The sequence below is a fragment of the Coloeus monedula genome, assembly GCF_965178545.1.
Source record: "Coloeus monedula genome assembly, chromosome: 2".
Taxonomy (NCBI): Eukaryota; Metazoa; Chordata; class Aves; order Passeriformes; family Corvidae; genus Coloeus; species Coloeus monedula.
Window position 1 is genome coordinate 105,982,542 of NC_138782.1, and position 20,681 is coordinate 106,003,222.

General features: G+C 39.5%; 1 protein-coding gene across 5 annotated transcripts in view; it reads right to left on the reverse strand.

Annotated features, from left to right (window-relative positions):
- Positions 1-20,681, reverse strand: part of ROCK2 (Rho associated coiled-coil containing protein kinase 2) — a 105,999-nt gene extending 85,318 nt beyond the window's left edge. For all 5 annotated transcript variants that reach the window (XR_014227364.1, XM_082303116.1, XM_082303118.1 and 2 more), the window contains exon 1: positions 20,043-20,681. Coding sequence is in view for 4 of the 5 variants with exons in the window: in XM_082303116.1 (XP_082159242.1) it covers positions 20,043-20,192 (150 nt within the window). In the remaining variant the exon portion in view is untranslated. The remainder of the gene's footprint in view (positions 1-20,042) is intronic.

The following is a 20,681-nucleotide window of genomic DNA, read 5'->3' on the forward strand; positions in this document are numbered from 1 at the left end:
TAAAATAATTATCATTATATGGCATTCTAATATAGATGCTGTATCAAGGACAAGTGTAAAAGAACCTTTTGAAGCTTGTTTCTTTTCATTTGCCCCAGACTGCAAAAGACAGTCATTACACATTGTTGACCCTATTAAGAAACAGTTGAATAAAAACCACAGAGAAATTGGAAGCTCAAGCCTATGCTCTCGGTGATATCCACAGCAGTCAGGATGGATGTCTCAAGAACTTACTCCACCCAACTCTTCTCAAAACAAACTATGAAAGCAGGTTAACACTAACATTTGCTTCCAAAGCTGTGTGTGCTGCAGGCACCTAACAATGTGTAAATAAATTACAGCAAGCCACAGTAATTTTCAGAGCTGCAGATTAACCAGTCAAGCAGCATATGTTTGCATACAAAAGTGATCTATTCAAGGTCTGAGGATGAAGTTCCAGGACAGTCTAAACCAGTCTCCCTATCCCCTAAACAAAAAATCCCCACCCCTCCTTTGCCTCAGCAGTGATGTCTTTCTCACCCTGAGCAAGCCAGTTTAAGGAGCTAAACTGGACAGGTCTTCTGCTGTTTTCATTTTTGGCCATTTAGCTCCTTAAACCTGCTCACTGCAGGGTCAGAGAAGTAAAATTATCAGTGAAAAGGCAGCGGAAAGAATATAAAAACCAAGGCAGATCAATCCCATGCATGGGGAATTATTCCTGAGAAAATATCATTTCATTCAAACCTGAGAAACAGAGAGAGAGAAAAACACAAACAAAACAACAAAAAACTGTGAATAACTTGATTCTTTTAGTCTACCAATATAACTTCACTTGAAAAGAAGCTGTATCAAATCTTTACAACTGACTGTTTCTTGGCATACTAATCAGTCTACTTTAAGACTAGATAATACTTCCATAATTCTGTAAGAAAAATATGCTAAGCATACTATCAACAGCAATTAGTTTATCCACAGAAAATGTTTTCTATTTCACTAAGTTATGGTTCACATCCAAATGGACAGATAGATGTCTCAAGAACAAAACACTCCCTACATATTTTAGAGTAATCCAGTAAGTTCATTTTTCACTTTCTGCCAAACATAAAAAAAAGGTCAAAATGTCAAAACAGTGAATATTTATGTAATTGTATTAAAAAACCTCTTCACACATGCAAATAGTACTTTTTTTTGCTTAGGAAACAGAGCCATAAATTTAGAGAGAATGAAAAAGTGGAAGGTCATTTTTTAGAAAATCACAATGACATACTGCGCAAGGGTCCCCTTCAGCTGCAAACACACAGAGATATATCAGTAAGGATGTATTTTGGGAAAAGATTAATACAAACTATTGTCCTCTACAGAGAAACAGTAACATCACTTCACCTCTTCAAGTAATTTTCCTTTCTCATTCTATTTAAGACAATGGTCATGACCTCGCTCATAAAAGTGTTGTTTGGATTTATATCAAGTAGTTTGAAAGAATGTTTATCCCAAGTTTCATGTATCCGTACTGTCAACTTGAAAATCTCTTCCTCCCTACCCTTAAAAAAAAACCCAAAACAACAAACCACCCTGCAAAAATCTGGAATGTTTTTCCTCCTCGACTTCCTATCCCATACTGCAGATAAGCCTTACTTATTCACTTAAATCTTGCTGGAGTGCTGCCATACAATTTTATGGACATGAAGATTTCTGGAGCCTAGTCCTGCTGTACCAAACACTGCAGTGTTACTCCACAGCCAGAGCAGCTGTCTCAAAACATTTGCCTTTGGCTCCTGGAGTAGATTTAGACTCTGCAAGTCAATCTCAGCATTCCTTGAGGAACACAGAGTTCATCGACTGGCCCTTACAGTGTCCCCACACCACTGAAATCTCTCACCTGAAGACTGAGGTGTGTAATTATGCTCCTCTTGAGCAAAGAAGCTTTGCAAAACAGAGGTGAGTTTTAACATCTCTGTTTGGAAGCCTAAGATTTTGAGAGACTGGTCCAAAATTAAGCCATGAAATTCCACAGATCTAAGGACCACAGAAAAGCTCACTATCTTTTCCAGCACAAGCTGCCTTTCCTAGTCAGGTGTCACATTTTTCCTAGGATTTGTCTCCAACTACCACAGTTGAGGAAGCTGGCATAACAACTTAGGGAAAAGCGAATATAATTCCCCGAACTCTAAACACAAAGAGCAGCTCTGGGGGAAGCCAGTGCCACAGGTCTGAGACAGACTGCAATTTTCTTCACTTCTATCAAACTCATTTTTTAAATGCATTTCATAACACTGAAGTGTGTTCTTTCAACAACATTTGAAGTTTGCTGCAGAAAATTTCTCCTACAAATAGTAAAGAGGTTAGCAGTTACCACAATCACTTACAAAATTAGTGGTTAAGAAATACTACTGTTTATCCCAAAATTTTGAAACATATTTATTCTCTTTAAGATGATCTATCTGCATTTGGAGAAAAAGGAGAGAAGAAGATGACAGCTGGTTATTTTTTGACAGTTTGGGTCAAAACTGCTTTTCAAAGACTAGCCTAGTAAAGGTAGTGCAGCTTGGACCAAGATGAGCAAAGTGTGTATAAAATCGATGTACATTTCACTAAACACTTGGCAAAAGAAGCTGAACATGAGAAAACATCTGTCACCCAATATCACCTGATTAAACTTACTGAAACACTCAGGGGAAAGAAAAGACAGGTACTATATATATTTCCTTACTAAAAATATTGAAAAATACTTATTATTATTTCCAGTGTAGCATATTCATGTTTGTCAAAAAGGTTGAAAACTCAGAAAATAAATTTACACTTAGATAATCATAGCAGAAATGAAGAGTAACACACTTTTGTAACTACTCAAGTAAGGCACATGAAACAAATCCCTGGCCAAAACTCACTTTCAGTAATGTAAAGAAATACTGTCTTCCAAGTACACACACATACATATATTATATATATATAATATATATATATATATATATATGCAACAAGAAATACTGTAGACTCCAATCACTGATCTCAAAGAAAAGCTGACAGCACCATGGAAAACATTTGATGTTTTACAGACGTTGTCTTTTAGAAAAATAATAAAAAGGTTCTTTCAATCCATTCATATTTAAAGATGTGATAAATCAGTAATTTTAATTCTGTGTTTTTATCACAGTGGCACAGTTGCAAATATTCCAGTTATGCTCCTAATTTCACCTGGATATTCTAGTAGCAGAAAAAAACATCTGGAGTCTGAGAAAAATAAAATAAAATCATCACTGGAGCCCGGACATCTGCCCTTTCCCCTTCCTCCAATTATTCCTCCATAAAGCATACAAAACTCACTCCAAAAACACAATGAAATACCTGAGAAAGAAGGGGCAGAATTCCACGGAAATATGTTGAATGTATTACTGAATAACTGAATGCATTACTAAATTTCACATAAAGTAAACTGTTTGGCTTCAAAGCAGTAATGACTAAGCTCACAGAACTACACGCTACCAGAACACACATTCCAACATTAGCTCTCAGATGTCAGGAATCCACTTACACAGAGCGTATTTTTATTAGGAAACAGATTTCATTTGTTAGCCTCAACTGAAATGGCTCCATGTTGCTCTAAGATGAGTAGAGAGATTAGAACGAAGTGGGTACAACAAGTATCTTACATATCAAAGAGATGACAAGGAAAAATTACACAGTCCTGGCAACAACCACCCAATCCATGGCCCTGTGGACTGAAACAACCTTATGTCTAATTCTGTGCCTCTAAGTAGTCCTACCCACTTAATTGTATTCACAAAAATGTTTTAAGCTAAACATGCATGTAAAGGCTTGCAAAACTGCACTCTAACAATATTTCTGAAAAACAGTCCCCCTGCCTCCAAGAATCATTCAAAAGACTTTCAGGAATCCATCCCTCTAGGATCCATTTCACTTTCATGATTTATTAAGTAATAATTTTAAAAATCCATGTCTGGCTATTGAATCTGTTTATCAAGGGGAAAAGAACTCAAACAGCTGAAGAAGCTTCCCACTATGACAGAGAAATTTGTAATTTTTTTTTTTTGTGAACAGATGATATATTCACATTTTGACAACATCTGAACAAGTGTAACAATACAGATTTTTGATTAGCTGTATTTGATTTTTCATATTAGTGTTGTCAAAAAAAAAGAAATTGTATGAAAATAACTGGCTATTCCCTGGGACCCCCACTTCTCTGAAAGAAAATTTCCTTTGGCATGTCTAACCAGGAGATCCAGTATCTACAGAAATTCATCCTGTCATGGTTCCTGCACTCTAACGGTGAAAAAATATTATTTTGTACCACCCTCAATCTGTTTCATTACCAAAATAGAGCTCTGAATTGCTTAGTATCGGGCTACAAATAGGAAACTCAATATTGAATGTAAAACTGACTGTGGTGACATCACAAGTGGCTATTCTCTCCATAAATTGTATTTGACATAGTTTTCTAACATTTTCAGGCAAAAAAATCAAGAATACTGATTCCAGTTACTGCAGTAAACTATTGGCCTGGTGCTTCATGTGAACCTTATAAAGTTCAACAAGACCAAGTGCCAAGTCACGGATGTGGGCTGGAGCAATCCGCACTATCAAGACAGGCTGGGGGATGAAGGAATTGAGAGCGGAAGAACTTTGGGGCGCTGGTGGATGAGAGGCTGGACGTGACCCGGCCACGTTCCTTTGCAGCCCAGAAGGCCAAATGTGTCCTGGGCTGCATCCAAAGCAGTGAGGGCAGCAGGTGAGGGAAGCAATTCTGCCCCTCTGCTCCGCTCTGGTGAGACCCCACGTGCAGTGCTGCATCAGCTCTGGGGTCCCCAGCACAGGAAGGACATGGACCTGTTGGAGTAAGTCCAGAGGAAGGGCACCAAGATGGTCAGAGGAATGGAGCACTTCTCCCATGAGGAAAGACTGAGAATTGGTTTTGTTCAGCCTGAAGAAGAGACTTCAGGGAGACCTTACTGTGCGACCTTTTAATACTTAAAGGGAGATAACTGAAAAACTTACTTAAAGGGAGATAACTGAAAAACTTACTTAAAGGGAGATAACTGAAAAACTAAGAGAACTTTTAGCAATGCCTGTAGTGACAAGACAATGGGTAACATTTTAAAACTCAAAGATGGTAGATTTATAATGGACATAAGGAGAAATTCTTTCCAGTGAGGGTGTTGAGACACTGGTTGTCCAGAGAGGGCGAATGCCCCATCTCTAGAAAAGTTAAAGGTCAATTTGGATGGGGCTTTGATCAATCTGGTTTAGTGGACAACATCCCCACCCCTGGCAGGGGGCTTGGAACTATATGATTTTAAAAGCCCCTTACAAGTCAAACCGTCCTGTAATTCTGAAAGATTTTGTAATCAGTACTGAAAATGATACATCAATAATCAGCTATTTTCTTAATTTGTAAATGGTACCTATCATTAAAAATACTTTTTTTCTTTTACCAACTGTAAAATTAAACATTTATTTTCTTTGGAACCTTCAGAATAATTTTATCTATTATACATATACCCATCTCTCCATCAAAAACCTAGAAGTTAAACCCTTTTTCTTTTAACAACCTTTTTTCAATGCTAACACTACTGATGTAGTTGATGATGTTGCCCTGATGTAAGAGTATGAAATCAGAAAACATTACATAAATGTAAGGTCAAATTACTATTTATATAATTTAGTTCAGTCAGGTATCAAAGCAGGCTGCAGTGGTATCACTGTGCTTTGCGCTGGTGTAACAGGACCTACACATTGGAGATGGAGCAATAATAGCATGGCAGTAAGAACAACTTTTAGCTAATCACTGGGAGCTAACAACTGAAATTAGTCATTTTGGCATTTCTTCTGTTGATGGATTACACTACTTCCAGAAGAAAATATGAGCCAGTATTTATCTTTAAAACAAATATGTTTACTCACAGAATCCTGCTTTTCCCTACAAGAACAGACTGAAGCAATAGACTAAAACACAAAAAAACCCGTTTAAGTTACCTAAATGCAAACACAGGCAAGTACTAATGGGAATTGATTTTTTACTAGTTTTTTTGGAAAAGAAAACCTTTTCAGTGTCTACAGTTTTCTCTGTACAGAGACTAGTAAAACAGTGTGATATTACCCCCGAATGTGATAGTAGAATTTATTTCATTCTTTTATCTGAATTCTCTTTTCTCCTAAGCTTATATTAGCATATTCCAGCTGAACTGAAGTTCTCTGCAATCTGAAAGTAGTTACAGTATTATCAGAGCAGTACACAAAATTGTTTTCTTGGCCTCATGCTCTCTTCAAAGTTTCATCACCGACACTGTAGTAGGACATGTAGATGATGGCCTGCATTCAGAAAAAGTAGGCTGCATATTTTAATCAATAAACACACCATCCACTTGGAACCTAGTTCTTTGAAGGAAGGAGATATGCTGTGGGTTTTTTAGTTTGCTTTGGACAGGTTCAGGATTGTGGGCTGTTTGGAGTTTTTTTTATGTTACTGTGATAGTTCATATGCTCAGAGAATATGCTGAGTTGGAAGGGACCCAGAAAGATACTGAGTTCAACTGTGGGCCCTGCACAGGGCACCCTAAGAAACCCACCATGTGCCTGAGAGCATTGTTCAAATGCTTCTTGAGCGCTGTCAGGCCAGTGCTGCCACCAGTTCCCTGGGGAGCCCATTCCAGTGCCCAACCACCCTCTGGATGAAAAACTTCCAGATACCAACTTAAACCTCCCCTGACTCAGTTTCATGCTGTTTCCTAAAGTCCTTTCACTGGCCATGAGAGTGAAAAGAGCAGTGTCTGTCCTCCCTCTTTCCCTCATGCTGAAGTTGTAACTGCAATGAGGTCTCCCCTCAGTCTCCTGTTCTCCAGGTTGAACAGACCAAGTGACCTCAGCAGCTCCTCATATGGCCTCCCCTCAACACCCTTCACCATCCTCGTGGCCTTCCTTTGGACACACTTATTAATATCCTTCTTATATTATGGAACCCAAAACTGCCCCCAGCACTCGAGGTGAGGCCGCCCCAGGGCAGAGCAGAGTGGGACAGTCCCCTCCCTTGCCCAGCTGGCGATGCTGTACCTGATGCCCCCAGGACAGGGTTGGCCCTCCTGGCTGCCAGGGACTGCTGACCGATGTTCAACTTGCCATCAACCAGGACCACACCAAGTCCCTTTCACCAGCACTGCTCTCCAGCCTCTCATTCCCCAGTCTATACACACAACTGGGACTGCCCCATCCCAGGTACAGAATCCAGCACTCGTCCTTGTTAAACTTAATACAGTTGGTGATTGTTCTGCAAATCTGCGAGGATTAACGGAGAAAATGATTCAGGCTAGTTTTAATCCAGGTTAGGTACTCAAGGCAATTCACAACACACCAGCTCAAATACTGTGTCACCACCAAGGTGGTGCCCCAGGGAAGTAGGTGGAGTTACTGCTTTAACTGATAGTGAAACGATTTCTGTTAGCCATTTGTTTTTAAATGGATTAATACAACTACTGAGGGAGAAAGACATGCGTTAAAAAGTTTCTGAGATCACAGAGGCTGTTTCTCATATTGAAAAACTTCTCTGTTCTTCAGATTTCTGAACATTTCTTGTTCTAATATTAAAAGCTGCTTGGTATCTTCATCCAACACTACAATTTTATTGGTTCATTTACAAATTCCTCTGAGACAGATGTATTTTTGTTAAATACATAAAAATTTGATTGGTACTACCCTTAATGACTGAAGCCCTTAAATACACAAATATACATACCTTATAAAAAAACCAATCAAAATCTAGACTATTAAAGAATAATCCAGAAAGCCTTATTCCAATAATCAAGATCACCAGAAGAACAGACCATGTCCATTCCTCTTCTAAGTGTGCTAGTCCCAAGGCAGAGAAGTTAAGTAGCTGCCATTGATAATGATTATTGCACATATATCTGAAAACACGTGTCCTCTACTGTGCCCACCTTCTCCAAAATAAAAGGGTTACCCTCTCTGTTGTATCGTCCTTCAGAGCACTACAGACTACCTGAAAATACTTAAGCTTGTCTTAATTACTGCTGCATTTACATCCACATTGCAGACCAGAGTTGTCTGACCCAAGCATGGCACTTGCCTATTTACTAAGTTCATGCCTGCAAAATCTCATTTCTTTCTACTTCTATAAGTAATTCAGAAACAGGTACCGCATCCTACAGCATTTTTAGGCCTCCCTCATCCCCCATGGACATTCTAACATCTTTGTCTATGGCTGATAAAGGTCTTCACAAAGGAACCCACATCCTCAGGAAGTTTGGTCTCCATCTGATGATGAAGTATCTTGTATCTTCAGAATGGTAGGACTAGTTCACAGCCTTTTCAAGGTAAAGTTATTACCAGCAAAGGCTCCTGGGCACTGTAAAACTTGAACCAGATAAAAAATATTCTTTCAAATAGATAATAGCTGTGCACGGTAGTGGTATTATCTTCATATATCCAGGCAATGAAATCCTGCCTTTTCACCTTGTAATTTAACAGAAGACATCCAGGACTGCCTTCATTGAGACAGCTAAATTAAAATTCTATCAGAATTTGTTTACAAACTGATACTAAAAATATCAGCTGAGAATAAATGGTAGCAAAAAAGAAATTTTAAAATAGAAGAACTTTTTTCAGTTTATTTAGCTTGTGTTTATTCCACCCTGATCACTTTCCTTTTTTTGAGCAAATATAACTTTGGAATACAAAGAATTAAAAAAACCACAACTGTTAAATAAAAATATGTCAAGAAATTCAGGGCTAGGTGAATATCCTAAATTACTTGGGAAAACAAAGCGAAACAGAAAATAGATTTCAAATTCCTCATGGTTTTATAAGTGGAAAATGGTTTTCCCACAGACAGTAACCCAATGCTTCCTAAATTTTCCTTCAGCTTTGGCACCAGGTGATTCTTATATGGAAAGGCAAGAAAATACTTGCCTAAGACCTGAGCAGATTAATCCCCACAAGAGCCATCTTGTGGAAGCCAGCTGCTTCCTCAAGGGATCACATTTTTTACATTTGAAGGAAAAACTTGGTGCATCAAGACCATTAAGGTCAGAAGAAGTTTGTGCACTTGGCTAAAGGTTGCGGGGAAGAAAAAAATTTACATAGGTCTCTTGTAAGAGTATTTTTGCACACATCCTACATGAATATACACAGGTGGAGAGCACACAACCATGACCTAACCAGAAACAGGACAGCCACAACAGCATGGCACTACCCAACAGCAAGCAGAGATCACGACTAGCCCTCTGCTAAAGGAGAATTTAATTCTGGAGATACGAAGTCCTTGTATCAACAAAAAACAGTTTAACAGCTTTACTGAACATTGAGTAGGTTAAGAGCATGACCGTGGCATGTCAGGCCATTCTAGACAAAATTGTGTCCCTAACTGATTTGAGTTACTTGTCATTCCTGATTACATGGAAAATGTGCATACAACTAGCTACACATACCTCACTGTCAAAGGGAGCTCAGACATACAAAAAAATTGGTTATTGAATAGGGATATATTCATTAAAGATCAGCATTTTCAGAAATAACTCAGGAACAATATGAGATAATTGGTGCTGCTGTTGTTTCACTTGCTGCTATAGATGTGGCCTTGGAAACCATCATTCACCCCAAGCACTGGCAAGATTCATATTAAGCCTAAACTGCTGATTATTCTGCTGGTTTTGACTTCAATCAGAGATTCACAGAAGGATTCACAGAATATTCTGAGTTCAAAGGGTATCCTGTGAATCCTTCTGTGAAACAACGGCAGCACCTGAACCTCTGTGTGAGACCTCCAGTCCCCTCGCAGTGACCACCGTGATGCTTTTGGACAGCCTTGGGCCAGGAACTTCCCTCTAGAGACAGGGCAATACCACACCAGCTACAGAGCAGAACCCTGACACAGTCTGAGTTACTATTATTAGATACAAACGTATAGACTACAGTGATATTTTACCACAATAATGACTTTTTCATTACTTTTTTACATGCACTCAAACACAAAGAAAAAAAAATGTTATGCTTCTCTCCTGATCCATGTGCTTTCAGCATCAGTAACCCTATGATATTACAGCTTCAAGCACATTTGTTGCTCCCCCACTTCCATTTTAGAGGACAACTGACCCAACAGTGCTAAGATTTCACACGAGAAAAAAAGCAAGGCATGATGGCAGTAAAAACAATACAAGTTCCACAATTCAGAAATTTAGTCTGTGTATAAACCCAAGAACAATTCCTGTGTGCCAAGAAAGGAGTCCAATTACACGGCAGCCTCTTTTGATAGTTATGCTCTAAAAATTAAGCTTGAAACCAAAATGGAACTAAAAAGTTCTGCCTTGGAATAGAATATGTCAAAGAATTTTCTTCAGTCATGCTTCCTGCATACTCCAAAAAGGCAAAACAGCCATTCTTCTCCCCTGTAACATTCAGCATCCATTTGATGAAGCACATTGATAAATAGAAATAACTGCAGTGTATATTTACTTGGTAAAGTATCTGGATTGCAAGTATACTGCAATTTTATTAATTCCCATCTGTCTGTAAGACATACTGCACATCTTCCCTCATAAATTTAGACATTGTGATTTCAAAACATGAATACCATATTACCATATTTACTGTTACCCAGGCTATACCAAACACACTTTCAGCAATATGGCATAAGCAAAACAGTCCATTCAATGTAGAAAACATGAAATAAACTCTACAGCTGGGCTCCGTGCTGTCTCTGATTTTCTGATTCAGTCAAGTCGTGCAGTAGAGTCATATAAAATAAATCCAGGAGCTTTTTTATAATGAACAATGTCATACCTTACAAAATTTTTAAAGTTACATTTTCCATTTTATATCTATCAAAATTTGCCTAAGATGTTTTCCCAGGTAGAGAGGGGATACTGGGGACTTCTGGCACTTAAGAAACACTGCAAGGCACATGTGGGAACAAATACTGGTATTTCTTCTAAAAAAATGAGAGCACTGAAATAGTTTATTTTGACACTTAAATTGCCTTTCTTCAGAGGCAGCCAACCGTTAAAATAGATGAAGTGATTCACACCTCATGGTGCTACTGTTTCAGGCTTCTACGCAGATGAACCATTCTTCATCATGGCATCCATATTTAGAGGTTTTCTTCATAACACTAACAGAAATCATTTCTAAAACAGAGACCTAGCTGGATGTCTATGATTAAAAGGAATTGCCAACATAGTATTTTTTCAGGAGATGTAGCTTATATTAGGTGTATTTATTATTTATCTTCTAATTTAAGCTTAAAATATTCCTGACACAGAACACTACATGCATACAAAACAGGGTTCATGCTGCTTCATTTGCTGTTACATTCAGGTTTTACCAGCAGAATTCTGACAGCAGAGTTCTGCTGCTTCCCACCCTCGCTGGCAATAATGCCACATTTGCAGATTCAAGAAAAATCCTTCAGTTCTGGGAAGATGACGAGTGGGGAATAAGGAAAATAACTTCAAAATACAATTAAAAAGAAGCTCATTCCATATAACTAAACCAATACTGAAAAATGAACTTGAAAGTGATTAAAAAACAATGGCTTTACAAAACATAATTTAGTAACAGGATTTTTTTTTTTTTTGAAAATGCAGCTATTTTTAGCTTTCCCTATCAGATCTATAGCTCAGTTCAAGAGCCTGTAATACCAGCATGGATGCAAGCCTTAAGTTTAATGGAATTACTATGTTGTGCTCACAGAGAAAAAAATTTAACATAGAATAAGGCTTAAATTAATAGCAGCAGCTGCAAGACAATAATAAACTGTCAGTACCTCCTTGCCAGATGAGTAATTCAAGTAGTTCTTCTCAGTCACTTTTCATATAAAAGCATATAAAAAAAAAAGAGGGAGGGTATTTTATAATCCAGGTTTTTAATCATTAAATTGAGGTCATTAAATTGAACAGGCCAAGAAATAAAAACTATGCCTTAATGCCTAAGTGGGCTAACTTTTACTGTTGGAGTAGGAAGTCCTGAGATGTTCACTAAAGGAAACAGATTCTGCATGCATACCCCTGGCATTAGAAAGGTTTTCATCACTCACTAAACCAACAGCTTCCAATATGGTATTATTTCCTGCTCTTCTCCATTTTCCTGAACTATTAGAAGGAATGATTCTATTCCTAAATTGAGAGACTTCATGGTTATTCTATCATAGAAGTTTAAAACGCCACATAAAAACTCATGATTCAGAAGTGAAGCATAATTATATGATTATGTAAGAAGGGGTGGAACCAATATTAAGTAACCCCATAAGATCTTTTATCTATTTACTGCAGCTTGCTTCCAATGGCTTTAGCTGCACATTCTAGAAGTCTATCATAATATAGTCTTCCGTATATAGCAGATGGTGCTAAAAGTAACCTACAAAAATCTATGTCCTAAACATGCAACAAATGACAAGGTTTGTTTCCCTAATCTTGCACTTAACATAATCAGCACTAAACTGAAAACAGGTACTAGAACAAACAAGTTTCAGAAACCACAAGGAAAACCAGTTTAAAATTATTTTCTGTATGAAATAGAACATTTTCATAGCACAGACAAGCCAAACGTTCATATACTCCTCAACCAAAACCTGTGCTATTGTTTTTAGAGCAGAATCTCTTTGAAAGTATGCACATGCACACTACCGTGAGTTTATCACTGCAGCACTTTTCATTTCAAACAAAGGAAAAATAAAGAGGGTCAATCAAGTTGTACAGTAGCAACAAACACAAGCAGATTTCCAAATTCACAGCTCATTCAATAAAAAGTAATTTCCAAGGAACACCCAAAGATCCTTCTCTCTATATATTCCATACTAGAGTAAATCTATGCTGTTTAGATAGCAGTGTTTGATATTTAATCAACAATTAAGGTACAGACTTTGGACAAGTACCTATAACAGCAGTGACACAGACAAAGAACAATGAAGTGTTACAGCCTTTAAATAGTAATCAAGATTTTAGTTAAACTTTAAATAGCATTTGGAAGAAAGTGTGGAATTCCAGCATTCTTTCTTCTAGTTATTTATTTATTTGGCAACAGTAACAGTCAACATTATGTGTTTTGAGATTAAAAAAAGTAAGAGTATTTGCTAAAGCTTAACTTTTCTTCTTTCATAGTTGTTCAAACCTACTTTCATGCTTGTATGTGACCTCTTCATTTCCTCCTGAAGAAAAGTACAAGAAAATTCTTGTGTCTGGATGAGTCACCCAAACTTTATCTTGCTTTATGTAGGACACTGTAATTCTGTACTTTAAATACAGACTAATAAAATCAGTACCCATGATTTAGAAAAGTCAAAAGGTAATAAAGCAATCACTTGGTTACCTGAGTCCTCAAGATTCAGAATTAAACACTTTGGCATAGCTTACTTGTGATCATCTTTTTTAATCACGTAAGTCCATTCTAAATATTAAATTATTCTCCAGTACATGTTAAAAATAAAACTTCATCATCTCCATTTAATATTGTTGGAAATAAAGAAAGGTTTGTCTGAAGCCATAAAGTGACAGCAGATTAGGGTTCAGACCCTCCTGCACACCATTCTTTCTATTCTCTGCCTGTACCATTTGAACAACACTATCCTAGCAAAAATGAATGATGAAATGACTATGGAATTAAAGTAACAATGCTGCACACTAACATCATAACTCATTCGTCTCTATCTGAGCACACAGAAAACACAAAGTATGTGATTGGTTACTTTTTGCAAAAGATTTGACTTAGGTAAGTCATTCTACATGAAATAAAATTAATGGAAGACAAGCATAATCAAAATCCCACTGTATGTGGCACCCAGATTGTTTTTCTTCTCATGTCTATCACCTTCTGTACCCTACAACAAATGAAGCAGAGACTGCACAGGAGGCATGTTTCACATGACAATGAAGAAATCTGTGTCCATCCAACAATTAAACTTCATGATACTTCACAGACGAAAAAAGGCCCCTCTCTCAATAGCTGTAACTGTAGCAGATGAACACAGAGAAAAAGCTAAGTCCATACCACATAAAGCACCCATTACAGACTGAAACTATCCAACCTAGTGAAACCTGGACAAAATGTACAGAATCACATTCTTCCAAATATTCCAACCCCTCTGCACATTAGGGGCCCAGTCACCGGTTTAAGTGTACAGTCTTAAAATTAGCAGGTAATGAATACAACGTTGCCAATGAAGGATGCACGTGACGCTTCACCCGCACTGAGGCAGCTGCGGAGTGCCCGGGCACACGGGCGCTCTCTGGACACGCGCGGCTGTTCGGACACGGCACTGCTGCAGCAGCAGGAGCTTCACACAAGGTAGGTATGGCTTGGGAACTGAGCACTACATTCAACCTTGTGTTTACATTGCGAACAGCTCATTAAAATAAGTTTATTACTAGCTGAGTCTGCCAATATAAACATAGTATTCTTGTTCTTAACCAATGGGATGTACCAAGAAAAAAGTATTTTAAATAAATTTGCTACCAGAAACATTCGCTGCTGTTCAGTGTAACAGTTTAGAAGAATCCTTGGACACAATATAGCATTCTTCCCCCCAAACTCCCCATGCTTATGGGTTATAAAAATACACAAATTTTTTTATATCTTTCATTATGTAAAACTCTACTACCAAATTTCAATAACTTTCATCTTTAAAATCCAAAATCAGCTCCTCTGTAACACTGATACAATTCAAGTCATATTTTGTAGATCAAACACTGGCAAGAAATCATCAACTGATAGCTGTGGAGATTGGCTACTGAGGGAGCACTTTTCTTTCTTTTTAAATTAGGCAGCTTTTGTTATGGATTGCATTACTAGACAAAGAGCCAAATGCTTTGACACTGCTCTGTCATTTGTTAGAATTCAAAATGTACACATTCCAAGCAAAACTGAGACTAGTAATATTCGGAAAAGTGAACAGTTCCTGAATTTTTATTCCTGCACATATAAAGCAGAAAAAAAAACTCTGCTAATTTTATAGTGTAGGTGTAATTTTGTTTCTCTTGTTACAAAGATGGAAAAATTAAAGGATACTAATGACACACTCTGCAATCTGATCAACATAGATTAAATGCTGGGAGTGAACACTCCTATTGTGAATACACACACATGAAATCTGCATGCATTTAGTGTGGCAGTAAAAGGAGTGAAGCTGAGCAAAATGCTCTTTTTGCTTTCTTAAACCAGAAGTGAAACACTTTAACCCTAGTGTGGAATACGACAGAATATTAAAAAAAAACTGTCAAAAAAACAGAACTAAAAAAACTGGTAAAGGTAAAACTCTCAGAAAAATAGAACTATCTTTTTCCAGCTAACTATAATGCTATCCACAAATCCATCAAAGGGGAACAATGAACAAAAGACAATTCTGTTTCCTTAAAGATCATCTTTTTCAGCTCTACAGTAGATGCTCTAAAATTACAGCTCAAAAATAGAACATTTATAGAAAGAGTTAGAAACTATGAGATAAATAACAGCACAGGAAATGTAACAAACAAGAAAAGATTATTTCTTCAAGAATAGAGAATCATCTGGCCATTCTTAGTGGGCAATGAATTTTAGATCAGATCTTGCTAACTGCTACACTTGCATCTCTTCCCTGTACTTGCTGGCTCAAATTAACACAACAGATTGTTCTTGCTGATTCAAAATTATGTGTGGCAATAAATTCAGGAAAGTGAAACAAGTTTCATATTAAATATTAAATACTTAGAAAGTTCCTAAGGCTAAAATCCTGCAAAGGGATACATTGTATCAGCCATGAGAGACCATGGAGACCCTGAATTAACAGAGCTCAACCTAGTGATCTGCTTCAATTAGCACTCTTGGTATAAGGCTGGCATCTACTCAATTGATGAGATCGCCATGGACAGATGCACCTATTGAAAGCATGAAGAGTCACAGCCTATCTGCAACCCACTTTTCAAGAAGAGTAAAATTCCAGGGTCTTGATGGCAACGATCCACATAGATGAACATCTATTCATGTTCAAACTAGTGTAAATACACAGTTTACCTGTCAGCTTTATTTAACAAAGAAATACATGGCAAATTAGTTCAGTTTTGGTTTGCGGGTTTGGGTTTTTCAGGTTCTAAGGCATGTGTATTCTGAGACACTTGAGCACTCTCCTGCCAATTATCTGTCCATTTCTCAGTCCACCATGCTTGCATTCCAGCATAGCCCAGCACAGTGCTCACAATTTCACTGCTGCATTGCCTAATTAACAGTTTTAAGAGCTCCTTCTTTCAAAGGCTGACACAACCATAGCAGAGCAGGCAGAATATACCCAACGTTTTACACCTCCAGTGCAACGTCAAACTTCAAGCTTTATGCTAAAATCCTGAGGCTTGCACGGAACGAGTGAGTCCAAGGGCAGACACCAGAGCCTTTCTCTGGACAAGTGCACTCAAGCAGCTCCAGCCCAGGCAGAGCACTGCAGGGAGGAGGATGGTAAGATTTACCAGAGCTGTTCGTCACCACCACACAACTCAAAAGTTCAGTTCAGCATGTGCTGAAGTGATACAATTACACACGGCAAGGAAGCGGAGGTCTGGATTAGTTTTACACAGCCTACAGTGACTTATCTGCTCTAGAACTAGAGCAGATAACACTTGCCAACACACCCCTAGATAATGTGTATTAAATACTAACAAAAATAACTCAGTTCAAACTGTAGTTGGAGGTCATAAGCGAAATCATAAATGCCCAAATGTATTTGAGTACCATTAAGCTCTCCTTAAATTTAGTTGTCAACTCGGAACTATTTGGTAGGAACGTATTTATAGAAGGGTTTCTTATGGATCACTCAAGGCCAAATACCATTAAGTGCTATCATCCATGTGTTCATGCAGTACGCATAGAAATGTCACTTCATTAAATTAGTGGATGACACAACTAACAGAAAAACAAATAATAAGAATATGGTAGCTTTACAAAGTAATCCGCATGATCTAAATATAATACAGAAAACAGGTTTTCATAACCACTAATGCACTGTTACATGCCCAAAAAGAGTAAGAGTATACCACAGAAAGCTGTGACAATGACAAAATTATTTATTTTAGTGTAGGCAACCTAACAACAGGCTTTCAACAAGACACAGTGAGAGAAGGAGCACTCAGCTGACGCCTCAAAGAGGTTGCAATAACCACTTCCCTTTGTGCACATCTTTGCTGACACCTATCACGGTACCAAGTACACAGTTCTAGCATTCCTCTTTTCATCTCCTTATCAGACCAAAACCGGAAGAAACCCAGCAAGTGCTGGCTGCGCATCTCACCTGTGCTAATGGGTGGAAAGTCCTCCATGATTTTTTTTTATTTAGCAGAAAAAGGATGGTAATAACCATGCCAGATATTTCAGCTGGTTGCTTGTTTTTTGCATTTTTTTATTTTGCCTTCATAACTGCCTGTGAGAACAAACTAAATGCAAAGTTCTCCATCTCTTAATGCCTCTGAATTGAGAATGCATCATGTCTTTTTTGAAGATATGCTTTAACCAAACAAATAATTATGCTCAACACAGGCATTCATAACAAGTGTTAAGGCACACAAGACAGCAAAAATCACATTAGAAAATCTAACAGTTTTTCTTGAGCCCCGAAGGGGGTGGGAGGAGCATAATCAATCAATGTATTTGGCTTCATAGATTCTCCTGCTGAATTAACAGATGGATGTGGTCAGCCATCCTGTGGTCAGGAAGGTACGCAAAGAAAGTCTCTTCATTTAGAGCCACTGAATAAAACATCTCTTGATGACAGTGGAATTGCTATCTAGAGAAGGACAGTTTATTACCTCAGCTTCTCACATCTTTCAAATTACGCCATGTGTTATAGATTAACAGCCACTTTTTTGCTTTTTACGGCTTCCCAAAAATAAAGCATGCACACAAAATACAGAATAGCAGCTGTTTATGACTTTTTACACTGTAAGGAAATGAATTCCATTTTGAATTCCATTCCACATTTTTAGTTTTGGTTATGTTATTTTTGGAGGACGAAATAGTGGCATTCCAGCTAGCCTTTTTAAGATGCTTTCCCTGACTCTTAGTTTGTGTTGCTGTATTTCTACTTTTAACTGAAAACACATTTCCACTTTTGATAATTTACACTGAATTGTAAGCTGTTAAGTACACAAGTAAATTTTTCAATATGAATACGATGTTTTCATACTCAGACTACTTAGCAGCACACCAATGCAAAATTAATGTCAAATTGCATAAAGCAACAATACCAGAGACCAAAAGAAAAAGCTTTTACAGGAAATCTGTTGCAAATTTCCTAAATAAGAATAATAAATAGTTTATTATTTCATACACAGATATGTAGAATGCACAAGCTAGGAAATTTGGTTGATTAGCATTATATTTTACTTGCTGCTAATTTTTTAAACAATACTTACAGAGTGCAGAGAACAGTGATGACCTTTACCGTAAAAAAAATCCATTTATAATCCAGCTAACACTCTCCCATGGTTTGCTTTCTCAATATATTACATGAAGCAGTCTACACTGGTAGCATATAAAACAAACAAACAAAAAAAATCAAGTTCTAAGCAGCCCAGTCTAAATTTTGTAGCTAGGATTACTCTTCAGAAATATATTTTAGTGTATTCAATCTATGTCCAAGGCATGGGAGGTGAGAGAATAAAAGAATCACGATGTTGAGTATAAAAGCAGAGTGTGAAAAAGTCTACTGGGGTTAAGTATTAACCTGATGCATTTTTCAGAACGACTGTACTATTTTTAACTGTTCTTTTTTGGCCACAGGTCAAAGTTTTCCTAGCAAAATACCAAAGTGAAAATGCTGGGAGCAAAGCCCAGAGGCAGCTCTCTTTGCTTTGGCCTAGGCAAAAACTTATCTGAATCCAGTCAGATACGTAGCACTGTTTCCCACTCCCCTCCACTGACTGTGGCTGTCATTATGCCTCTGAACATCTATGAGAAGAGTAACACAGCACTACAGCCTCGGGAAGAACATTTTTCAGATGTTATAGGAAATTCCTATATTCTCCACACAGCACAGACATACATTCTGTTCAGTCAGTTCCTGTATTTTTGGCCAAACAGAACTGAGTCATTTGAAAGCACAAAAAAAGACACAGTGTAAGTGCCTTGAGCAACTCTTGGAAGGACTGGGATTTATTCCCCCTTTTTCAGCTCCTCATAACTGGGGCACATTGGAAATCTTGGGGCAGACTGGAAATACAAGATTTGAAGACGCTAAAGTTCAGTTAAAATACTAGTTAAAATACTAATAGTTGTAATACTAATAGTGAAAATAACGACAATGATAACAAATAGTAATAACAATAATGATAATAAACTGTCTTTTGCTGCCTTTGTAGAGTTCAGATGTTTTAAATGGGGAAATCTAACTCCTTTCACACTTCTTCCCGAGGGCATAGATTTCTCACTAAAGTAAATTGTATTTCATACACTCACACGGAAAAAAAAAATCTGAAACAGGAGACAGACGAATCAATTTGCCCCAATGAAAAATAAACGTGACCCTACTGGACCCCCCAGTTACATTTCTCCCTTAGGCGTGTCCCCTTTTCCTGAATTATTTCCACATCACACAGCAACCTCAGCTTCACCAGAGGACGTTCCACAGGGGGTGAGCGATGGGTGCCCGGCAGCGCACACAAAGGCAGGTACTTTGAGGACGGACACGCTGTGATTACGAGGCGCGAAAGCCAACGGTGCGAACGATGCTGGGAGGGAAAACAAGGCGCTTTCCTCTCCCCGGATCAGATCTTGCCAGGGACGTTTCTCACTTTCCCCCCAAGTAAGATGTACCTAATCGGGGAGCGTTCGCTCTCCTCTCACAGCGCCGTGCCCGTCCCCTCGCTCAACACAGCCCTGGGGGCGAGGGCCGCTCCCGCCACCTCCCCGCTACCGGTGGCCCGGCCGGGGGCGTGGAGAGGATCCTTCGTCCTCCCCCAGGAAAGCTCTTTCAGGACGCGGGAGCACTTTCCTTCCTTTCCGTTCCCTCCCGCCCGCCTGAGGCGAGGGCAGCGCTCCCTTTGTTCCCCCGCCCAGCGCTTCCCCCGGGCGCGGTCGCCCCTCACCAGTAGGCTCTCCACGTTGACCGGGGAGCGCGGGTCGCGAATCATGGACTCCAGCTTCCTCTGGCGGCCCTCGAGCATCCCCGCCGCCGGCTCCAGCGCCTCGGCCGCCAGGGGAGCCGCCGACATCTTCCCCGCCGGCTGCTGGCTCATCCTCCGGCCCGCCTAGTGCCGGGCCCGCGGAGGGCACTGCGCGGGGCCGCCCGGCGGGCCTAGCGCGGCGGCGAGCCCGGGAAGGGCGGGGGCGGCGAGGCGGGAGCGGAGGGCAGCGCCGCCGGTGGCCGCCGCCCGGGCATGAAGGGCGAGGGAAAACGGCCGCTGTTGCGCCCGGGCGCGGGGAGAGGGAGGGAAGAGAGCTGGAAGGGAGGGACGGAGCGCTTCCCGCCGTGCCCCCGCCTCTCCCTGCTCAGGGCGTCCCTCGGCGGCCGCCGCCTCACTGCCCGCTCCGCCGGGACATCGCTCCGAGGGCGGGTGGAGGCGGGGAGCTAAGGGGAAGCGGCTGCCGCGGGGTCGGGCTCAGAGTGCGGCTCTCTCTGCAGCGGGATCGCCGGCTGCTGGGGCGGGAGCCGCGATCCCGCTGGCGATGCCGGCCTCGCTTTCCCTCGCCGCTCAGGCTCGGCCCCGCCGCTCTCTCCGCGTTCC